Source organism: Cebidichthys violaceus, unplaced genomic scaffold (assembly GCF_023349555.1).
Source record: "Cebidichthys violaceus isolate CVI_PGR_0920_01 unplaced genomic scaffold, fCebVio1.0.p SCAF_7, whole genome shotgun sequence".
NCBI lineage: Eukaryota > Metazoa > Chordata > Actinopteri > Perciformes > Stichaeidae > Cebidichthys > Cebidichthys violaceus.
In genome coordinates, this window is record NW_027176927.1 from 2,228,824 (window position 1) to 2,253,535 (window position 24,712).

The 24,712-nt window shown below is 40.1% G+C and overlaps 1 protein-coding gene across 1 annotated transcript in view; it reads left to right on the plus strand.

The window, feature by feature from the left end:
* The first annotated feature begins 1,515 nt into the window (after positions 1-1,515).
* myom3 (myomesin 3) overlaps positions 1,516-24,712 on the plus strand; it is a 53,397-nt gene continuing 30,200 nt past the window's right edge. The window contains exons 1-10 of the mRNA XM_068735345.1: positions 1,516-1,547; positions 3,427-3,549; positions 8,659-8,763; positions 13,780-13,927; positions 14,474-14,631; positions 15,802-15,894; positions 16,487-16,575; positions 21,481-21,525; positions 23,959-24,099; positions 24,196-24,357. Coding sequence (XP_068591446.1) covers positions 3,443-3,549; positions 8,659-8,763; positions 13,780-13,927; positions 14,474-14,631; positions 15,802-15,894; positions 16,487-16,575; positions 21,481-21,525; positions 23,959-24,099; positions 24,196-24,357 — 1,048 coding nt within the window. The 5' untranslated portion in view covers positions 1,516-1,547; positions 3,427-3,442. The remainder of the gene's footprint in view (positions 1,548-3,426; positions 3,550-8,658; positions 8,764-13,779; positions 13,928-14,473; positions 14,632-15,801; positions 15,895-16,486; positions 16,576-21,480; positions 21,526-23,958; positions 24,100-24,195; positions 24,358-24,712) is intronic.

Consider the following 24,712-nt stretch of genomic DNA (forward strand, 5'->3'; position numbering starts at 1 on the left):
AAGAAAACTTTCCAGAGGCACTAGATATCCTCACATCACACGTAGTTCTAATAAACCCTAATAAAGTCTGCCAGACAGAGTACCCTGTTTAATGAGACAAAACCGTGGACAAGTTCCAGGAACTAATCAAAGACCACTGCAAAAGAAGACGAGAGGCAAGAACAAGGAGAAGGAGAACTAATGATACCAGTACTAGTCACAGAGAATCACCTTGCGTCAATGTACAATAAAGCAGTAATGTATGGGACACTATAGAACATAATGGTATACTTTATAAAGTATTTTAGCTTGCATGCTTGCATTTGTTACTCAGAACTACAAAGTAGAGATGAGGCTGATGTGAATGTCATTGGTTTGGTCAGAAAATATTGGACAAATTAAAATGTTGACCCGGTGATGGGTCTACGTGTAAAGTCAGGGGATCAGGAAAGTCAGAGTGAATTATTTTCTGGGAAATATAGAGTGTGTATACAATTTAAGTTTCCGACCAGAACTGCCATCCCTATAGCTATGCCAAAGAAGTTACATTGAAAATGTGTTTATACTCCTAAAAAAATGGCATTGTATGATATGTAGGAGCAATACAGGAAATATAGACGTGAAAGAGTGAAAGGAAGAGATAAGTGAATAAAAGAAATAGAAGTAGAATGAAAGATGGAGTATAACAGCAGAATCAGGTGGGAAGTCTCAGGTGTTTCCTCCACCATTCTTAACCTCTTGCTTTTTCAAGTTCAAGGGCAGATTTTTAATGAGGAATGAAATGGTCGGAGTTCCTCTCTCTCAGACTCATCTCCTAATTAACAGCTGATCTGCTCCGTTTCCATTCAGACCCTCTCACTCTTTCTCTTTTACCTCTTTTGTCTTCCCCATCTCTCCACAGCCCTCCGTCTCCTCTCTCGTCCCACTTGGCATTTCACATTCACATTCTTTGTACCCAGGTGGGATGGTGCTGAGAGGGCTGAAATGAATATATATTTATTTTAGTGACATTTATGGAACAGGCATTCGTAGTTCCACCGCAGCCAGTTCTCCTGAGGCCGTTCCAGCTGTTACTTTCAGCTGCTCAGGTCATTTGGTCCGGCCTCTCTAATTGCACAGGGAGCTATTGTGTCATCTCTTAGCTGCTTGTCCTCAGAGCTGCCTGTAAATCAATCAGACTGTGTCTGTGTGTGTGTGTGTGTGTGTGTGTGTGTGTGTGTGTGTGTGTGTGTGTGTGTGTGTGTGTGTGCAGGGGAGGTGTCATTGGTCTATATTTACCAACTTAAGAATGAGAGAGCATTGTGTTGTCCACATTCTTGGCACTGAAGGACACTTTGTGTTCGGGGTCACCCTCATCGCTTCATCAAGAGAGCATAGAGACAGGAGACAGCGAGGTAGACGCGGACAGACAGACAGACAGTGAGAGGTAATACTGAGTGGTGAGACAGCAGGACTAGACAAGATCTTCAAGGAGACAGACAGACAGTCAGACGGAAAAGGAAGTGGGATATATCCGTCCTACGGATCTTTGGCACTCAGAGGACTTCACCTGTTTCTTTAAAGAAAGCGTGAGTGGGATTTCCTTTACTCAGTCTTCATCTACATCTAGCTCAAATGGCATCCAGCTTTTTTTGTCTTTCATCAGTTAAGACGGGTTACTGGCACATTAGAGTACATGATAACCCTCAAGGAATTAGAGTAAAATGCCCACACTGTGCCTCTACAGTACATCTGTATGATGCTGTTAATTATTCCTCTTTCTTTGTATCGTCAGAAAGGATTCTACTCTTGAGTCTTTGCTTGCTTCTTCTCCAGCTAGTTTAACTTCTTATTGGTCTCGTCTTTTGATGGCCTCGGTGGATGTAACTTTTATTTACTCTCTGGGGATGGCAAACAGCAAGCTCCTGTCGTGTTCAGACAACGCCATCCCCTTCAACGAGTAGAATAGTACATCATTTGTCTTCTTGTTCAGCTGTTGATACAGCTTTGCTTTTTTTCTCTCTTATTATCAGAGACCTGGAAACCAAGCTTTCAATTCACTCCAGAGACTGAAAACTGCACTGCGTGTAGAAAAGAGCACTGCTTTGCGTTTCGCTTTTGCTCCCTCCAGGGGTCCAGGATTCAGGACTACCCATGGAGACGGATCAATTTTAATGTGCCAGAGGTCGACCTTCCATTAAAACTGTTCAAACAAACCTCTCTCCTTGCTCTACAGCAAACCACAAAAAAAGCAACATGGGAATCAGCAGGCCCACTAGTCTATTAGCCTGTTAGCTAGCTCGCTACAGTTTTCCATGATGTAATTGAGGGAGATGAGAAGAAATAACACATTATGCTTGTTTATGGCGCAAACATCAGGAGGTTGCAATTGGGAGTGGGTGAATGAAGCTATCACTCAGGCACGACCTGATTCTGTTTGTTGGGTGCGTTCTGCATTCACTTCCCCAGAGCAGCCGCATGATTAATGATGGGAAGGGTGAGGGCAGCAGCATGGCGGACCTCAGCTGATGAATTATTAGTGGCTCAGCGGCCCACAAAGGGGTGATTCATGTAACGTGGGACTAAAACACACCTTTTCTCCACACCTACCTAATACCACACTGGACTCCAATGACAAAACAAAATATGACAGTCATATATTTCATTTTAAAATAGCTACAACAAAGGCCATTTTTAAATGTGAAAACTTCTGTGCATAAAATATGTCTGCTTGCATAAAAGTAAATCACATTATGGGATATTTTTAAAACCGAGTCAAAAAAAAATAGTCAATTGATTCAAAAACATACACTGGATACTCCAGTCAAAATATTACTGATGTCACCTTCTCAAGAATATTTGCCATTCTTCGTGGTCTTCTATAAAAGTAGTTTCTGCCTCCGTGCTCTTTTGAAAATGGAAGTCAGGAGGGTGACATACGTTGGATGCATGATCCAGGTTGTAATTGCAGCAGATATTAATTCATACACATAATGGTATTAGTAGCACTCTCTTACGTCTGGTCTTTGCGTTGCTAGTCCCAAGACACTTCAAGATATCAGAAGACTTGTGCCTCTTTTGATAGCGCTAACCTATTCAGGAGATAAATGGCGCAGTGAATATTTTGCATACACTCAGCCCACCGTTTGGGCTCAATTATAATTCTCATGAGGCTGAAGACCGAATTACAATCCTGCACCACCATGATGTGGAATACTCATAAATCTACCACCTCAACTGAACAAATTACTGAAATGTAACTGTAAGGCCCCATATGAATACAAAGCACAATAAAGATAGTTGTCTCTTGCCAAGTGGCCATTAATTTGGCAACTCATCTGCACCCATGAAACTTACAGCTTTGAGTCGGCTACAGCGGCCTTTAGTGTCTGACTGACTCCCATTGACTCTCATCCCGCTGCCTCCTCTGCATCCTCACTTCTAGCCCCCCCCTCCCTCTCTCCACAGGTGCCAGTTGGTTACCATGGAAACCAGGATGGTGATGCAGCGAGAGCAGGAGGAGCAGTCGTCCCAGATGTCTCACAGCATGCAGCTGTCGTCCCAGATGAAGAAGAGGACCTTCACTTCCAGGTGCAAACATGCTCTCCTGACTTCAGAAGTGGCAGAGGTTGTCAGATAATTTATTTGTGAAAGTGAAAGTACCAATTCAACAAAAATACTCCATCACAGGTAAAAGTCCTGCATTCAAAGTACAGAAGTATTATTAGCAAATGTATTTAAAAAATAAAATTAATAATAAATCGTAATAATAGCTAAAGGTGCTAACAGTGCAAACTACGGCAAAAGTGCTGAAAAGTGCTCACTTTACATGAGATGTGTTAACAATAATAGAAATATACAATATTGCCTGCCATATCTCTCTGTATAACTTTAATAAAGTAATACAAAATTAAAACTCTGGGCTTACAATTAAATCTACAGTTTAGTTGTTTTACTGTATAGATGGATTTACAGCGACCAAGTGCACATTGCACAAGAGGACATGGGCTTATCTATTTTTACCACCTATATCATTGTTTGTTTAGGAATCTGAACTACGAGCCTACGGAACACAAACACACTCACCTCACATTTGGGACAACACTGCTTCTGTATTTCCTGCCTAAAACAAAACTGTACGATTAGTATTATGTGTAAATAGCTTGAGAGGTTCCACCTGTGACATTACAACACTTAAATGTCATCAACTCTCATGTTCAGCCCTTAACCCTGATTGTAATTCTTAAAATTCTGCTAACGATTTGAAATAATAATTCAGTTTTCCCTTGCAGCATCTCTTATTTCATGCATTTTTCAGAAATTAGACAAAATAATGATAAATAAGTGGACTTATATCAGAAAAAAGGGCATCTAAGGCTACAGTACACTATTTATGAAAAAAGTATAACTTTTGGAACCAAGTCAAATTATTCCACCCACAGATGTATACATTTGTTTTCAACAACCTATGATAGGATTTACAGATTAAACTTGGTAAGACTGAGATTGTTTTGCAATAAACCTACATTTCACAAATAGCAAAGAACATTTAAATCAGAAAAATGATTCTCCTGTGGGGTTTACAGTTTCTGACTAACATCTATACTTTTATAAATATTAAAGTAGGTACATTTGATTAGTATTTAGTTGCTCACAGCAGATTGACAGAGTTTTTAATATAAAGAAACATTCACTCAAGCATACCCTGTGAGCCGCTAGTAGCTGCTAGCACAATACATTCACATACTGTATTCACTACCTCAAGCTCTCACTGCTACACAAAGTTTCCCAATATGTCAATAATGTTATATTTCAGTGTTTCTCTGCAGTTTATCTGACATTTTATTCTCCAGAGTATTCAGCATGTTTAAGGAGTGAAGATACACACGCACACAGACACACGCACACACACACACACACACACACACACACACACACACACTACTAAGTGGAGCTGGCCATTGAATAAATGAAGACAACTTTGTGTACAGTTGCAGTTCAGTGACTTTGTGGATAGTAGCGTTACTGTACCATGGATTTTAGCCGGAGTGTCTGTTCCAGTAAATGGGCGGCGTTCCAGTCAACCAGTGCGGCTTGAAAGATAAATATGAACAGCAGCACATGGGACGGCAACAGTGCAAACATTTATGACACAACAGTTCTCAAATAAGGGATACAACAATGGCTTGACGGATTAAAATAAGAAACAGGCAGCGGCATTGGCTTACTTTTATGTGACGCATGAACTGGCTCCACTTTGTCCTGGAGTGACGTCTGAGATATGATGCTCAAAGTTAATTACTGACACTGGAAACAACAGCTGACAAAACAATTTCAAGGTGAAGAATGAACTTTGAACCTCATCTTTTAAGCAAATATAGACAAGACATCCTAAAAGAAATAAAAAATGTGAACTTCTACAATTTAATGACAATTGGGCTGCTGATGAAGATTATGTGGTATCATTGAAAGCTCCAGGACAGCGACTAAATGGACCTTAAGATGAATTTTACCCCCAAGAGGTGTTCTGTTTCTTGTAATGTCACATTGTAGCTCACAATGTGTTGGTAACTCAACCCATTTGCTGCTGTTCAAGTCACTGACTTTACCAGCTGTAATATGATTTAGGATTATTACCCAGGTAAAATATCATAAATGTAAAAGTCTTTTTTTACATTACACTGGGAAATCGGTGTCTCTTTCTACACCTGCACACACTCCACACCTCTGGCCTGTCAATTTGCACAGTGACGGTAGACATGAAAGGGAGAAGAGAAAAAAAATTCACATAGCAAGTACACCAGTGCTCCAGATGATGCCAGCGAGGTGTAATAGGAATCACTTCTGAACCGGCCCAATAGACTCAAGTCAAATTTAACTTCATTTTCACAGGCCCCACTGCTGCAGTGAGTTATCAAATTTGGCTAATCTGTGGGTCTGCAATCTCCATGGCTGAATAAATGGAATTGGACCCATGTTTTTTCCTCATTAGGGATGATGAACAAAAAGCAATTATTCCATCAGGCTTAGATCAGCCAAACTTAAAGTTCATCTCTCTATTTGAACTAGAACATCCTCAGTGGGAGGACACTCAAATGTATCTTCATGTTAGACTGTACAAAGTGGCCTCTGGGTTAGTCTAACAAACAAAACGACCAAAGAAGACCACAGTTTTTCTCAAAGAGTTTAGTTCTTGTTTTTTGCTACAAGACTATTAGTACAGGTTGTTGACGTGCATACAACAATGAGGGCAGATCATCCAGTGCCTCTTTTTAAGTTAATATTTTGAGGAAGCCTGTTTATATTGAACACATAAATGCACAACTTCCATTCTCCTGCACATTAACAGTACCAGCTCTACCATAAAGGTTTGTTTGCGTGGGTGCACATGTGTGTGCATGTTCCTGTTTATATCCATGCCGTGAGTGTTTGTGTCCCTGTGTGTGTATATCTGTGAGCTGTACTTGAGCGATACTGCCCAGCCGTAGGCTCTGCACTACATTATTCAACAGCCCTTGCCTCTCAGAAACACTCAAAGGGAACCTAAACAAAGGCAAAGAGAAAAATAAGACGGCAAAAGCAGAAGTTGTCCTCTGGGTGTCGAGAAATGGGGAAATTTCCCAACTTACAAACAACAGAAAACGAGAAGTCACGTCAATTTGCATTGCCATTTGTAAGGTGGCTGGTTGAAAGTAATGCCTGAGGCTAGAGGTTAACAGCAACAGTAGTTGGGGGTTGTGTAGTAGCACACACCTAGGTATAAAAATACAGCTCTGGCATGCAAACTTTGAGATTTTTATTTTTGTATTTATCCTTTTCAATGGAGTTGTGTTGTACTGCAATGTACTTTACCTCAACATTAGGCCATTGAGCATGCTGTAAATATAGATCTACTAATAACACTTGAAAGGAAAGCATGCAACGTTAAAATATCCTCTCACTGTGGTTGTAATAACTCTTGTTAAAAGAGCAACAGTCATCTGTGGATTAAGGGAGGGCAGAAATGAATGCCTCTCTTGTTACAAAAATGCCTTTCATTGCCTCAAGTGACCTTGTCGCGACCAACAAATTCCCCTCTCCTGTTTATGGGGGTGCACATAGATAAGGTCAGCTCAGTTTATTGTCTGTGCACTAAATGGAGAGCTCATGCTTTCGTGTAGTCTCACGTGTGTGTATGTGTGTGTGTGTGTGTGTGTGTGTGTGTGTGTGTGTGTGTGTCTGCATGACTATGATGAAGAGACTAATTTAAAGGTCCTACAGAAGGAGGCAGCAGCTGTCAGCGCTTCAGATTTAGAACCCCTTTACTGTATGTGTCCAGTGACTGCTCCGTGTGTTTGGTTCATCATGTTCAGTTTGTGTTCCAGTTCATCACCTGGAACACACCCGGCTCTACTACCAGTTGACACGGACACATTGTGGGTTTAAAAACTGAACATTGCTGATAATTGCATGATGCCCCAGAACAGTTACAATTGCCATTGTACCGTGAGCGACCTATTGGCTCAGATCCAAGAACCCTTTGGCTCATAAACACCACATTGTCATCATTTGCCTGTGTGTGCACATCAGCGGCTCCTGTTCCTCCTGATTATATAAGCTCCCTGTAGACAATAGCGCGTGTGTGTGTACACCAGTGAGTAAAAGAGGAACACAGAGCGGAGCAGAAGCAGCTGATGGTGGCCATAACGTGTCTCGCTTGAGAGAAAACAGGTCATGCGCTGCTCTGCTTGGGTGGCTGGATCAGGCTTTCCACCTCACCCATGGGAAGCAACTAGTAGATCAATCCGATAAAATACTTTAAAGTGTTGAAAACATTGCACCACGCGCTCCCGATAGAAAATAAGCTGAAGAGACTACACACAGTTAATGCCCAGCAGCTGTGTAACACAGATCTGTACCCAGCACTGCCATTGTAACTGATGTCTTCTTAGCGCTCTCTCATCTCTTGTTTGTCAAGAGAAGATGGTTGAAATTACAATACATTCACATCTGAATCTTCAAATTCCATTGTAATATGTTTGGAAACACTGTGGAGTCGTATACTGAGCAGTAACAAATCTGCTGTGCCACACAATGAACCACACTTGGTGGCTTACCCCTGAGCTGCACAGACTGACGCGGGTATTAGTGCGGAACACTATATTGACATTGTGTTTTAAAAGTGGGTTATGTCTTTCATGGATTCTCACTCCTTTACAGTTTATGTTGCTTTGTTTGATTTTGGTTTGTCAATGTTTACCTTGTTCACAACAGAAAGAGAGCAGACAAAAAAAAAAAAAAACGATATAAGATAAGAGTTGCCCGTTTTAAACAGAATCCCTGGAGTGCTCGATTAAACGACACCTGATGTATATAATGTTTGCCTACATCAACCGGAGCTCTCTCTGATGTTTGACCACCTCTGCTGTTCAGACAGAGAAAAGGAGAACCACTGCTGCTTTCTAGTGGCAGAGGAGAATAGTGGTCTGATGAACTTGAGATTGGATAATACGCCGTAAACCATGACAAAATGAATAGGCATGGTAATGTGAACACTCAATCCTTCTATCAACAGAATAAATAACTGTGAAGGATGGCAAGAGAAAATACGTTGGCTTTTTTTTTGTCTTTCACCTGTGTTATTTGATAATGTGGAAGATATATCGTGTTAATCAGGCTCTGCTTTATTTTCCATTATCCAACCTTCTCTGAATGTAACAGTGATGAGGAACCCTCCTACTCCGATTTCTATCCCATCATCCCCGCTGACCTGATGTCCGTCAAGGAGATCCTGGACATGGACAACTTTCCGCGCCACAGGACATGGTGAGATTTACGATCCGGCTAAATATATGGCAGATTTTGTTGATTATCAACGAGACCTGAGGGGTCGTTGATATGGATAAAAGCCTCCACTATAGAGTGTGTAATTATGCTGGAGCATCAATTAAGAAATTGTTCAAGTGTAAAATAAACAGGCATGGGTGTCTGTTTCACATCACAGTGATGCATAAATCATAAAAATGTTTATGTTGCCATAAAGCAGACCTGCTCACTGATTTGCAACATTGCCGACAATGGAGCAATACACGATGAGAAGTTAAAGGGGTAGATACCACAGTATAAGCAGTATGGAAAAATCTCTGAGGGTTGGCAAATGTATTATGCCTCACAGTATCGGTCACGCTTCAAAAGGTGCAAGATCCGAGATTGGGAAAATTTTGAGATCGCCTCTTAACGGTTTTCAACACGTCGACAGTGGCTTATAGCTAACGGTGCTAATTACGCTAAGTAAGTAAGTAAGTTTAAACTAAGTAAGTAACTAAGTAAACTAAGTAAGTTTGTCAGTACAAACACGACAAAAGTGCTGACAGAGTTAACAGTGTTCACCTTTACTCCACTACATCTTTACATACAAAATAGTTGTTTGATGCGTTATTAATGTTCAGAGTGTTTAACGCAGATCCTTTAACAAGACTAATATGATGGTAATAGGGTTGTCCCAACAAACATTTTTTGGTTGCGTCCTTTAATGTAGGGTATCTGGCGATACTGGGCCTGATCCGATACGTATATTTACAATGTAGCAGAAGTTTTTTAGTAGGCTGAGGAAGACAATAACAAAAGAAAAGATCAGCAGTTGATCAACTTTATTTTACCGAATACCAATCCATTAAACTACACAATACTGATCCTAAGAATCGGCTCAAGACATCTCTAGGTGTTGGTGTAACCCCCAGCCGTTTTTCCTACTAGGCAACAAATTTGCATAATAAGAGCCGTTTGTATCTAATATATACAAATCATAAACTGTACATCCCTGCTAGAAACTTAAACAAAATGCAAAATGTGTTAATATAATGAAAATTACAACAACAAAAAAATCTTATATCCAATGTTTACAACAAAAATAATCGTTAGTTGCAGTCCTATTCTACTAGCCTTCATCTGCAGCTCTCAGCTTGGGCACATTATTCCTCATTAGGGATTGGAGTCTTTTGTGGGTACAAAATGTGCAACAACTGTAGATGAGTCTCTTCCTCTCATGCTGATCCAAAGAATTGTAAGCAAGCCTCCACGTTCCTCCAGCAGACTTCCTTCCTAAATGATGTGATGTGCTTGTCATAAAGTCCTGCCTCCCCATCAGTAGTCACCACCACATCCTCTCTCTCCACTTTATTCGAGAAAGTGGAGTGGGTGAAGTTTCACTGGTGCTTTGCCCTGCAAGCCATTGACTGCACATGAGCTCTTATTCCAACAGCGGGTCTCGATAAACATTGGATATCCGGGCTATTTCTTCACTTGAATCGTCTGTAAAAGGCCAGCTGGGGACTTCTCCAATCATTTGCAGCCTCGCAGATGTCAATAAGCCATGACAATTGAGTCATACAGTGGGAACCTTTGTTTATTTGTATTGACGGGGAAGAAGAAGGAGCTTCACACCCTATTGGAGGAAAGCTGATTAGCCTAATGGATGAACAGATAATCATTCTGAAACTATTTTGATAATCTACTAATTGTTAAGTCATTCTTTGAGCAAAAATGCCGAACATTTTCTGGTTCCAGTTTCTCAAACGTGAGAATTTGCTGCTCATCACAGAACATCTTTGGGTTTTGGAGTGTTGGTCAGATAAAAGAAACGTAATTTAAAGATATCACTTTGGGCAGTAGTTAAATTTTTTCACTATTTCATATTTCTGATTTTACAGACCAATTGCATAAATAGATTATTGCATTATTAGTTGTAGCCCTTAAAGAAAACTGTAAAGATGATCAACTCTAATCACAAACATCAAAATCAAAAAACAATTTGATAATCCAGGATATATAAATTATATGTTAAGCAACGGGTAGTCAGAAAAATGTGCCAGACAGAAGAAGGTAGCACGTGGCTGGAAGCTGGACCTCATTTCCTGCCAGGACAGAAAGTCTTTAACTTATTAGTGAATCAGAATCTGAGAGGATTTTGTTGATGACATGTACGAGCCATCTTTTACTTTTCAAGTGTATTATGATCATGTTGCGAGGACAGGATTACTGCTCAGCTGCTATGAAGAGGATGTCATATATCTAAAAATAGGTCCCAGAATAAGGAGGTTTAGGTCACCGAGAACATGAAGCGAAGGGATGGTCGCCTCTTGTGACACGATTTGCTTTACCTAAATCCCCTTTTCTTCTGTAGGGGCACCTTGTCATGTCTGGGTCACGCAGTCTGTCTGCGTTGGTACTCTCAACAGCACTTTCACATTTGGAGACTTAGTGGCAGCTTCTTTACTCTTCTCTAATCCGTCCAGAAATGAAATTGGACTTGCTGTGCCAAAAAGAATTTGACATCTCCAATGTATGAAGACTTCTTTATTAATGCTAAAAATAAATAACTAATACAAATCTAGCCATGTAAGGAAGCTTTGACTGGCAACAGTAATTAGATGGATGGACAAAGGTCCCAATGAGTATTGAAGAAGATGGGTAATACTAGAATATAGAGGAGGGAGAGTGAAAAAGGGGGGGGGGGGGGGGGGGGGGGTCATTGAGGGTGCAATCTTATCACACCCTCTTGAAAGACAAAACACATCTGACAGTGATGAGCCTCAGCTGCAGCGATGTGGCCCTGCCAACTTGGCATCTTCTTTGGTGCCCTCTCCCATGCCACCACCACAACCCTCCATCTCATCATCAATCTCCCCCCCCCCTCAGAAGCGCTATGAGTAAGATGGTGAGGATGGATATTTTAGGATGGAGGCCGGAAATCTAGTAATGCTGGAGATGATTGACTCCTCCAAGGATGAGAGGGGAAGGACGGAAGGATGAAGTTGAAAGCTTTCGGAGATTGGCGCACAGTTTCTGAAAGGGGCCTGAGTGTTTAAAGATGCTGGAGCATGACATTTGTTTTGATTTGTGTGGAAATGAATGCGCTGGATCATTTTGTGTTGGCAAGTGTGGCTCCAATTGCAGATTTCCATGTGACTCACATAATGGTTTCTCCACTATCATCTCCCTGTGGTAACGGAGTAACATGTAAATTATGCAGCTGACTCATACATGCCTGGTTTGTCTTGGCAGGAGGGGTTTGCTGTTGTTCGCACCAATAAGCAATATTAAAATTCACATTTTGAGCAATAATCAAGCCATAAGACCGCTCATACCCACTGACTTTGTGTGTTGCATTGGTTTATTCCCTCAAGGCTTAAATCTCTGAGCCCACAGAGATTAGAAATACTGTCAAGCACACACTTTACTAAACGTTGAAAAGTCAAAACCATCTTTTCTTTCGCCTTGGAGTGCGAGTGTGTGCGTTGTCTGCATATGCATCTATGCATGCACGTATTTACTTGCATATTTATTCATGCTGTTTGTGTATTTCATTGAATTATTGCAATCACTTGTTGGGCCATTCATGCTCAGAGAAGGGCTTGTAAATACTTAAGATTCTGTCTCTGTTTGTTGTGGCAGTGTGTGTGTGTGTGTGTGTGTGTGTGTGTGTGTGTGTGTGTGTGTGTGTGTGTGTGTGTGTGTGTGTGTGTGTGTGTGTGTGTGTAGTACGTGTTTGAATAATTAGGCCCTGGGGACCGTCAATCAAAAGACGGTTCAGGATACCACCCCTGGTTAAAGCGCTGCATTTATAAAAGCAGGCAGAATTCATGAATGTGCGTGTTGGAGTGCGTATACACTGCCATGCATATGGATGAACTGCTGCATGTACACAAGAGAATATGCAATGCTGTGTAAGCTATATGGTATTCAACATACCTTTCACATGCGTATATACTATAAACTACCAGAGGGCCTTCTGGTTTTGTTTGACAGGCTTTACAATGAGCTCAGAGTGCAGGTTCAACAGCCATAGAGCTGGTGGGGATTCACTGTGCTGCATAACGACCCCTATATAATGAACACATAAATCACAAGCAAGACTTGAACCACAGTCCCCCAGTTACCACAGTTACCCTACTTACTATGCCACTGCCCGTACAAAGAAAGATAAAGAAAAAAGAAAATTTGTTTTCTGAGTGAATAGATCACAACCACCCCGCCATCGCCTGACGACCAACCTGATGAAAGGCAGGTAAAGGATGCCACACAGGCGCCGACACAACAACCATTTGAACTGTCCCCACCTGAAGGCGTCCTGGAGAGGCACACATATACTCATGTCAGAGATTTACCAGCAACGCATCTCTTCACAGTGATGTGAATCAGCAGTGGCAGCAGGGCTCATAAAAGACCAACTTCTAAAAGAAAAAAAAAGAAAAAACTTTAAACGTGTGCGAGAATGGTGCTCATGTGAAATGACACGTAGGTTTAAATGGAGCAGCAAACCACCGACCTCATCCCTGAGCCTTTTAAGCGGCAAACTGCCAAATATCATAAAACTAGCATTTGTGTGCAAATGGACTGGGACAAAAAGAAACGTTTATGTGCCAAAAGAAATCAATGTGAAATTGCTGTTTTGTTTCTCTCAGTGGTCGATCCATGTCGTTTCAAACAGTGTTCAAGCCTTTGTCTGAATTGCTGTTTCTACTCTTGTCACCTCCTCTGATGGAGGTCTGAATTGCTTTGACAACCTACTCAAAATATTCAGATTAGGCAAATTACTTCCCACCTAGTCTTGGTTGAAAATATGTTGTGCAGCTGAAAATTAAAATGTGCAAAATAGCATACTTACAACATTGTTCGTCAGTATTATGTATGCGTTGGTCATTTAAATGTTGCTGTATTGAAAACTTTCCAACAAGTCTGCAAAAATATATGTTTTATTGCATCTGCTTTCTGTATTCACCTCCCTTATTAGCTAATTAGTCCTGAATATATATTTGAAAAATATGTGCTGTGCTCCACCAGGGAAATCCTGAAGGGAACTCTGGCTGAAGAGTATCACAGAGACAAGTGGACCAGGTTTGGGAACGAGGCTGAGAAGGTGGAGCTAGACGTGATCAGGAACCAGCATGCGTTACGCACACGCGTCGACAAAATGGCCATTCGCAAGCAGGTGAAAGTCCAGTTTTGGTCTACGGAATAACAAGGACTGCCTTGTAATTTGTCAACGCAATACTATTGATATTACTCATGTGCTTAACCATGCAACATCAAAGCTGCTTTCACAGCAACAGACAGAAACATTGCAGAATCGTAGGTCTCAGTGATATGTAGTTGAGAACCATTGATTTAAAATGAAATATAACTTGCACTTTGCAGGATTGGTGCATTAACTTTCAGTAGGGAGACCACAAAATCGGGCAGCCTTGTCATGATATCCTTGCAATTCTATTAGCTTCTGTTCGGTCAGATTAATGCATCTGGTTTGTCATATGTGAGCTGACTGGCACTTTATGGGCAAATTTGGTAATTTAAACAAGTTAGGCGAGGAAGATGTTTCTCCAGACTATTCTTAATTTATGTTTCATTCTTTTGTTATTTGTAAGTCCAAGTCTTGTGGAGCGGTGAACGCTTGCAGTAAAACAAATTAAGTTTAGTTAAGGGATACACAACATAGTTATCAGTACATTACAGTACTTTTCCTCCATCTCTGCTGCAGGCAGAAAAGAAGGCATCTGCCCACATGAAGTACCTGGAGCGTCTGAGTCAGAAGGCCCCAGACTTTCCAATCCCCTTAAGGGCTCACACTGTCTGGGAGGGCATGACGGTCACACTCTCCTGTACCGTCCAGGGCTGTCCAGCCCCAAAGGTCACATGGTAAGAACTTCCGTCTCTGCTGCACTCCATTCTTTTGGCCTCCTTTGGCCTACGGTAATTATTTTTCCAGCAGTTTCTATTAAAGTCGATTGCTTGGGTCGTACTGCAAACCGGTGTCATTTCAATTCAGTTTCTCGCTTGGTTGGAAAGGCTTAGAGGAGAAAAAGTAACACGGCCCAAAGTTCCAGCTTTTCAGTGGACCACTGCGTAAGATGAACAATGATGTGCACTCCTGACATATCTTACGTTAACGTTGCATTTGAGCTGACGCAATCAGTCGATTCATCGCTCGGTCAATCTACAAAAATCTAATCGACAACAAATTTGATTAATTACCATTTAAGTCATTTTATCACTTCTTGATTGTGAAATGTTTGTGAAAATTTTCGGTTTTATATCACTGCAAGTTAAATATATTTCCTTTTTGAACTGGCAAGACAAATTAAAGAAACAACTGGAAGATGGCCCATTTTAATTTACATTACAACACCATTTACTGAAAAAATAAAAAGCAAAATAATAAAACAGTTCTTAGTTGCAGTCCTGCATTGTGTCATTAATTCATGGCTCATCCATGATATGACACAAAGAAATACTGGTGCATTTGTGATCATTAGAGGAATGTTAGATGTAAGGAGGTTAGGTTATACGCCTGTACATGCAAATGATTGAATGCAAAATAAGACTCGTAAAAACAAGTCATAGCACTACATATCTGAACCCTGACTTGAATATGGCCCTCTATATAAATATGAAATTACCTGTGTTAATTCAGGCAACGTTCCAAACTGTCGACCTTGATACTTGAGCTGCTGTGAGACTAGCTGATGAATAGACTGCGTGTGCTCAGTATTCATGAACCTAGGCTGAGATCCAGATGACTTGAAGCTTGTGGGTTTCACCATCCCATATGGGACCCATCGGGCCCAATGAGCTGCAAAAGGCTGCCCTCAACAGTGGCCAGCACAAGACAGAATAAGAGATCAAAGGGCCCCTTTGGTTGTTATGGATTCAGCCAAACCAACATTTGATCAGTTAAAGACGTGCATAAGTAATCATAGGGCAGGATCACGAACCGTCTACGTGAAGCCCATTGTTCACTTTTTCTTTGATATTCAGAAACCCTAAACTTTGAACACACTCAAATCGATTTCTAACTTCCTGCCTCAGGTTTAAGGACGGTGCGCCACTGAGAATGTCTGACCAGCCATGGAATTACAGTCTTCAACAAAAATTTGGTCTTAACTCACTGGAGATCAGAAGGTAGGTCACTAGCTCAAATCCCTAATTAAGGATGCAAAGCTCTACGCAGGAAGAGAATGAGGCAGAGGTGAGTAAGATGGGGCATGTGTGGATAGCACAACCTTGCTATTGATTAATTTAGAATATAATTAATAATTAAAAAGGTGCAAGATCTGCAAGGCTCTTAACGTGTCGACGGCGTGCCCGACGGCTCATAGTTAACAGCGCTAACAGCATTGTACTCTGCTCAGGTAGACGTTACTCCACCATGTCTGTTGGTTGCTGCTATATTATGTTCAGAGTGTTCAATGCAGCTCCTTTAAGAAACGTAGGTTAGGAAAGGTTGCCGTTATGAGATATAATGTGGCTGTCAAACTGAGAAATTAATGATGGGGCTAAATTGTGAGTCTGCTCCGTTAACTAACTTCAAAGAACGAAGAGAGCCAATTAAGTTTAGTGTTCTGATCGTAAGGCACCACATGTGGTATTTGGGATTAATTTAACAGCAATCAAAATACTGCTACTACTGCTATAAGACGTGCAACGAAAGCACAGACTTGTAACCCGACAGATACATTTTTATTTCAGCTCTGGGTACATTGTATATCCTCAGGTGCTCTCCTGATGATGCTGGCGAGTATAAAGTGATTGCCAAGAGTCCCCTGGGTGAAGCTATGACATTTGGAACACTTCTGGTGAACTGTGAGTAGTTTTCTGTTTCATATCAGCTCCACCCTGCTGGAAATCCATTATGTATAATACAAAGATGGGTTACAATACAATGACTGAAATACAAGAGCTCTGTCGCAGGCTCTAAACTGGTTATGGGTCACTGAGACCCTGTCAGTGATATTAAAGTCCAAATAGCATGAGTGCAGGGATATGAAGGTTTTTTTAAAAGTGGTGCACTCACCTTTAAAAACATACACTGGTCAGCTTTAGGACTGAGCAACTGCATTTGGCTCAAGGGGTCCATTAAAACGCTGCACACCCTACTCAAAAACTACAAATATTGATGATACTGCCCCCTAGTGTCTTTTTTGAATAAGCTTGACACATTTGCAAGTGTAAACAAAGATTTTTTCTTACATAAACATACAATAATACATCTTCCTATTCGTAAAATCATCATTAGATGATTAAATGGTCTGTTTGTGATTAATATACATATTTTATGAAAAACACTTGGATAGCATTAATAGTATGTGTACAATTGTGTGTTATTCCAGAGTATCAACACGTATTGATATTTGTAAATCTAAGTAACAGAATCAAGAAATACTAAACAAAATATTTTTAACAAGGGTCGATTTGATGTCACTTACTTAATTTCATACAAAAATGTGATTTGCTCGTGCAACCAAATTGCATTATAGCCTATTTGAACATCATTTTTCTAACTCGGTGCAAAGACAGTAAAATCTCTGTGAAACGTTTATGCCAGGCCAAAAAAGGTTTACAGAAAAAGGTTTCAGAAAAGGTTTACAGAAAAAGGTTTACAGAAAAAGGTTTGCAGAAAAGGTTTACAAACAGGGTTCACGAAGGAAGAACTGAACAGCAAGACGATCAAGAGCACTAACTAAATATAACAAGTAGCAACACAGCTCAGAGACTACGGTAAAGTCAGCAGACACTCAGATCTCCGTGGTCAACTCAGCAGACACTTAACTTTTAGTGCGCCTATATGCTGAAATTAACGGTAAACTCATTCAACGCACAGATCGGGAGCGAGCGAAGGACTTTGCAAAGTTAGCGGAAAGATTAACGTGAGACAACTTCCGGTTTTCTACAGACAAATATTCGGTTTTCAAAATAAGATGCCAACAAAGTATATATATATATTGCATAATGGAAATAAGATTATATGAATTATATTCACATTAAGTAAAAAAAATGTTACCTGCATCTCGTGAATTAAAGGGAAAATACACCTAAATTGTGCGTGACGTGTCTTTATTCTTTGATTTGCGAGTTGCTGGAAAGATATTAAAATCAATAATACCTGACTGACAGTCAATTAAGATATTGTAATATGCAAAAAATTTGTATCTTCAAATGCAAAATTTCTGAAATTTTTAAGGTGCTACAATCACTGATGTATATGTAATCAAGGCATCGTTGACTCCACGCATACAGAAAATCTGACATTTTTCCTGTACGAATTAAGAGATATTTCAAAGTAAATGTCTTACATTTCTACCGAGAAAACGTCTAATAACTGAATATCTGAAGTGTTATAAAAGTATTTCTTCAATAATTCCAAACTGAGTGATGTATATGTGTTGAGGACATCTCTGACTCCACCCATGTAGAAAATTAAACAATTTTACTGTACCAATTAAGAGACATTTCATAGGAAAAGTCATAAATTGGAACTGAGAAAACGTCTAATAATTGAATATTTGAGGTGCTATAAAAATATGTTTCTCAATAATTCCACACAATGACTGATTTATATGTGTTCAAGACAACTTTGACAACAACCATGCTGAAAATCAGACATTTCTACTGTACCAATTAAGAAATATTTCACAGTAAAGGTCATACATTTCTACTGACAAAATATCTAAAAATGGAATATTTGAAGTGTAATAAAAAAAGTTTTCTCAATAATTCCAGACAATGACTGATATGCATGTGTTGAGGACATCTCTGACTCCACCCATACTGAAAATCAGACATTTTTACTGTACCAATTAGGAAATATTTCAAAGTAAATGTCTTACATTTCTACATTACATTACATTACGGTCATTTTATCAGACGCTTTTATCCAAAGCGACTTACAATTCAGTATCTATCTACACACCGTAGACGCAGCTACGGGAGACATTTTGGGGTTAAGTGTCTTGCTCAAGGACACATTGATATGAGACTAGCAGAGGAGGAGCTGGGAATCGAACTGCCAACCCTCTGACTGAAAGGCAGCCCTGCTCTCCACTTACCCACGGTCACCCCATTTCTACCGAGAAAACATCTAATAACTGAATATTTGAAGTGTTCTAAAAGTATTTCCTCAATAATTCCAAACAATGAGTGATGTATATGTGTTCAAGACATCTTTGACAACAACCATGCTGAAAAGCAGACATTTTTCAATAATTCCAGACAATGACTGATATGTATGTGTTATCAGTCATTGCCTGGAATTATTGAGAAAATTGTTCTTAGAACACCTCAAATATTCAGTTATTAGATATTTTCTTGGTACAAATGTATGACATTTACTTTGAAATATCTCTTAATTCGTACAGTAAAAATGTTTGATTTTTTGTATGGGTGGAGTCAACGATGCCTTTATCATATACATCAGTCATTGTGTGGAATTATTGATAAAAAAAATGTTATAGCACCTTAAAAATTTCAGAAATTTGCCATTTTAAGGTACAAATTCAGTTCAGTTGTTGCTTAGTAAAATATCTTAATTGACTGTCAGTCAGGTATTATTGATTTTAATATCTTTCCAGCAACCCTCAAATCAAAGAATAAAGACACTTTACGCACAATTTAGGTGTATTTTCCCTTTTACTCACAAGATGCAGGTAACATGTTTCATACTTAAGTGAATATAATTCATTTCATCGTATTTCCATTATGCAATATGTATACTTTGTTTCAAGTATACAACAAAGTATCCAACATTCAGACGAAACATCTTATTTTGAAAACCAGATATTCGTCTGAAGAAAACCGGATGTTGTCTCACGTTAATCGTTCCGCTAACGTTACAAAGTCCTTCGCTCGCTCCTGATCTGTGCTGTTTGAATGCTTTTACCATAAATTTCAGCATATAGGCGCACTAAAAGTTAAGTGACTGCTGCTGAGTTGACCACGGATATCGGAGTGTCTGCTGACCTGACCGCAGTGCACAGAGAGCAAAACAAAACACACGTGTGTACTAGTACTCACCGTCATTCACAATTCAACGACAATGTTGACGAAAGTCCAACAGCCGAGAGACGCAGCTGCGTGCAAACACCTGACGAACGTCAGCCACAGGTAGCCGCTGATGCTTCAGTCAGCTCTGGTGGGCAGCAACTAACTCCACCACGTTTTGCACACCGCTCGGGCCGAATTGTTCCCAAATTGTTGCTTCCACATCCGGTCTCCCAACTGCTAGTGAAGACCTTGAGTAATGAGAAGAAATTAAATTAAATTAAAGTTATTTAGTTAGCTTGCTAACTGTATTTATATTAGTCGCTGCCTCATGTGGAGTTATCCAGAGTTAGTGCTCGTCATAGAAGATAGTCATAGAATTAGCATATGTCACAATCCCTGACCTCAAAATATAAGAATAAATCCACTTATTTATGTGTGAGCTATTTCACACATCAGATACCTTATATTCTATGAGTGTGGCCATTGTTTAGGCTGTCAAAAGTAATTAATTATGAGTGGAGATGAGTCACAATCTGCATGGTTTTGGTAAACAATTTCCAAATATTGTACTAGGGAATAAAATGCATGTATTACTTTATTGTAACATTGATTATTTTGTACAATACTCATGATAGAGCCCAAATTGATTAATTGACCAAATATATATGCTGGCCAATGAATAACCAGAAATTGCAATAAAGACATGTCAAAGATTGGTAATTGAGGTAATTTAGAAATGGTGTTGTTTGTCCAACTGTCCTGCTAACTAGGCTACATATCTAGGTCACAGTTGTAAAATCTCATAATCATATTTAATTATCAGGAAAGTTTGATGTAATGAGTTGAAGTTTGAAATGTAGTTATATTAATCGGTAGGCTATTATCATATTTTAAAACTTTCCAATATCAATATTTTAACAACCTCAGAAATCCAATATTGGTCTGGCTTTTAAAAGAGCATTTACTGTTTTCACTTTATTTTGCAGGGGCACATACATTAATTTATGCCCCCAAGGTGCTGACACCATCTTTGACAATTTTTACCATATATCCCCATCTTCCTAATACCTCCAACCTTGTCCTTGCCTGAGTCAGATATATTTTCTTTCTTTCTAAGTAAGCCCAAAGAGAATGATTTGTAGTTTGGATGCTATTTTCTCCTTTTTTTTCCTCTGTGCACAGTGTCGTTTTCTATCCCCATTATTACAGTTTGTATATATATTTGATATTTGAATGAGAATCTGCACCAGACTAAAATGATGAGAAGAACAGATCTCATTGCAAAACTCATGCATTATGAATTATAAAGAGTACAGCGGGTGTAGTGGTGACCGATAGGCAAACATCTACAGTCAGCATTGTGGCCTTACAGCATTGTGGCAGAAACATTTCCGTTGGTGATTTCTCTTTACATCTTTTAAATGACCCGCTCGGTGCCTGGCAGTAAAGCTCCATAATGTCGTAGATTGTTTGGATGGTCAGGGCTTTAATGATGCACGTCAAGGCCTCTCCTTGTCATCTATAATTCAGCCGCTTTCTTCGGTTGTTAAAAATAGGTTAAAGGGAATAGTAGATGTGACTTGCATAAATGTGGCGTTGCCAGGTTTGATATATCTGCCGTGTCTCGTTTCACAACATCTGTCTCTGTTTCTGTCTCCATCTCTGACCCTTGCTGGCGTTCTCCAATCTGTCCTGCTCTACCGCTCTGCTGCCGCCCTTGCAATTCAGCATATCTTGGAGCATTGGCTGGTTCAGAGCGCTCGAAGACCCCCGGTAAGTTTCACGCCAGGGCCTAATGAAAAGTGTCCCCTTTCATTTTCTCCGCCACCCTTTGAAGTTCTTCCCCCCTCCACCAGTGAGCGAGGGGAGGGAGGGCCGGGTTAGCTTTGAAGACTGTGACGCAACGCTCTCCTCCGCTGTGCATGCTGCACCTCATGATGACGATATGGACGCATTGAAGGGGAGCAGTGCGTTGACGCTGTTTGTTTGTCATGGGAGTTTATGTTTCTGTGTGGGTGTGCGGGCCATGGGATGTATGTAAGACTACAGTTCCTGCGGGGATAGAAAGACATGCTTCCAAATGAGCAAAAGCGACAGCATATTTAATTTCAGGGACAGCATGTGATTTATTCTGTTTTGCTCCAAGCTGTGCAGCATCTTATATTGGCTCGTGGCACTCTTTGGCCTAGATTAGCCTCCACCATGCGTGGGGGATCATGACATTTTAAGCCTGTACCTGCACATATGCTCAGTATCTGATCAGCGTAGCTGTTCATAAAAGCAAGATGATCAGATTTTCTGTGAAATTTGAGTTAGTGTGTTCTTTTTATTATCAATTTACAGTAATTTTGTCTCATAATACGTTGATATATGATTTCATCTCCATATGATTCCACTCCATTGCCCAGCCCTACTTTTAAGATTAAACTTGCTTAGCCATAATAGACGAAGACCCTCTGCTTCATCCAAGAGTGCAAAGAGACAAAGGGACAGTGAGGCGAGGCATCCCCCGGAGGAAAAAAACAGACGACGGCAGAAAAGGCTGAAGATGTGACTTTTTTTTTTTAAGTGAACAATTCCTGACAAGTTATTCCTTCAGCTGCCATTCTCTCACTTGTCAAAGCACTGAAGCAATACAATCTGGAAGTGAGAGATATGTGTGCCACGAGGTATCGTCAAATCCTATTTACAGGAATGCATCTGAGAGTCTGTGACATGTTTCTTATAATGATCTAGTTATGCTTAGTAGTCCAGAATATCACAGGAATGCGCGTATAGCTTCATAAAAAAAAAAAACCCACCGCTTGGATCTTTATTTCACCATAATTCAAACTTTCCCTCAGCGCAGTGATGATTATGATAAATTCACCACAGTTGCGCTTTTGTTTACTGAGTGATTCACGTTGTAAAATGTGATCTGCTTAATGTGAGATAATCAAGTATCAGTTACATAAAAATGGCTGCATGCAATTCTTCAGGACATTCATGTAGCACTAAAGGCCCACAACCGTTACAAGCTGATGAAGCTTCATTCAAAATGATTGCCACTTAATTTCTGAGTGTGTGGGGAATGTATTGAACACACCTACATATTACTTCTGCAGAGCCAACGGTGTATTTGCAAGATAGCTACAGAAAAAAAAACACATTCATGTATAAGGATTGATGTTGTGTAGCCAAAATATATATATATATATATATATATATATATATATATATATATATACAGTATATACAGTATATGTCCTTATAATATGTGTGTGTTGGTTGACTTTACTTCAGCAGTTTTGCTCCACTAATTTCAAAGTAAAATGCCTCACATCGGTCATTCTCTTATCTCTTAAGACCATAGACTGTATATGAAAAATGGACGTAGTTGTCTGACGCCATTGGAATGTGCGCAGCAGTTTAGAAGCCTCAAGTTTGATATTTTGGCCATCGCCATATTGGTATTGATGGCATTGTAGAGATTCTGTATATGGCTCAAGGTAGCCTCGCCCTAAAGCATATCCTGCTTTATTGTCTATTTTCCTCTAAATAGCACCATCATTTACTAAATGAACATCATGCTGTATTCAAGAAGACTAGAAACTAGCAATTGAGACCATTCAGAAGCAGAGGTAGCCGCCTGCTGAAGACCCTCTTGGTTGCTTTGTTTGGTTTCATTCTCTGCCACTAGTGAGAGAACCTGAGGAAGATAGAGTGTGTTACTGCTAGCTGGCAGAGAATAATGAAAAAAACTGAGCACAAACCATGGTACAGAGACGTGAGCTTTTTTGACCCGGTTTGGTAAAAACAGTTGGGATGATGGAGTGTGCTTTTATTTGTTATTTTCAGGAATACGCATCTGTATTCCTGCTCACAACTCCTGCACATCCTCGGCTCCCTGATTCCTCTCCTCCTTACCTGTCATGGTTCTTTCCTTTGTAGCGGTCCAAAGGAGGTCTTTGCACTTTTAATACATGTGGTGTTTTTCCAGCAGTAAGTCTGTATCTGGAGTCTACATTTCAATATTAATGCTATCTTTGCCCTACTCCAGCGAGAAAGCAAATACATATTGATGAAAAGTTCTTCCCTCTGCTTCCTTTTTACTTTTCTTCTTACTGATTTGTCTACCATTTCCTCAGATTTGCTCCTCTTGTCTTTCTACTTTCACACTTTCATCTTTCCCTTTATCTCTTACCGTGTCACCCCCCTCTCCCCTAGCCTTCAAGCGTGAGAAAGAAGCCCAGTTTGGCAGCACCTTCCCCCCGACATGGGTGACAGAAGGTGACAGCCTCACCCTGCAATGTACCTTCACCTCAGCTCTGCTGCCCTTCCAGCAGGACGTCACCTGGTTCAGAGACGGTAAGTACTGTTAGAGATGAATCATATCAGTCAGATGTTTGACATCTTAGATTCGTGCTCGAGGCTTGTCAGTTCGTTTTTCTATTCATTCTCTAGGCATCCAGCTGCATCCGTCTAGCAATGTGGACATCAAGACAGTGGACGACAAGGCCTCCATCACTCTAAAGGCTGCACACAAGGAACATGAAGGTGTTTACACTGCCCGACTGAGGACCTGGGAGGAAATGCAGGAACACAGTGCTTTTGTCTATGTCGAAGGTGAGGAGCAAACAAGAGAGTGGTTGTGATGTAAATACTGTTCCTGTTTCTTTTATCCTTTATCCTGTCATTTGTTTTGAAATGAGTAATTATTATGCTGTTTCTCAAACGTCAGGTTGTTTTTATTCATAACAAAATGTGTTGGTATTCGTTGCGTTTCACTATGAAATGTTGAGGATGTTGAGGGTAAAGTTTCAGTCTTTAACCGATATAATAGTTTGGCAAAATAATCCTAACACAAGGTCCGCTCACAAGCTTTTTCCATGCAGGGCTATTATGAAGACAATGAGATGGTTGAAAGCCCTGGAGGAGGCTATAAGTGGATCTTTGTTTGCTAAGATTGTTTTGTCAACAT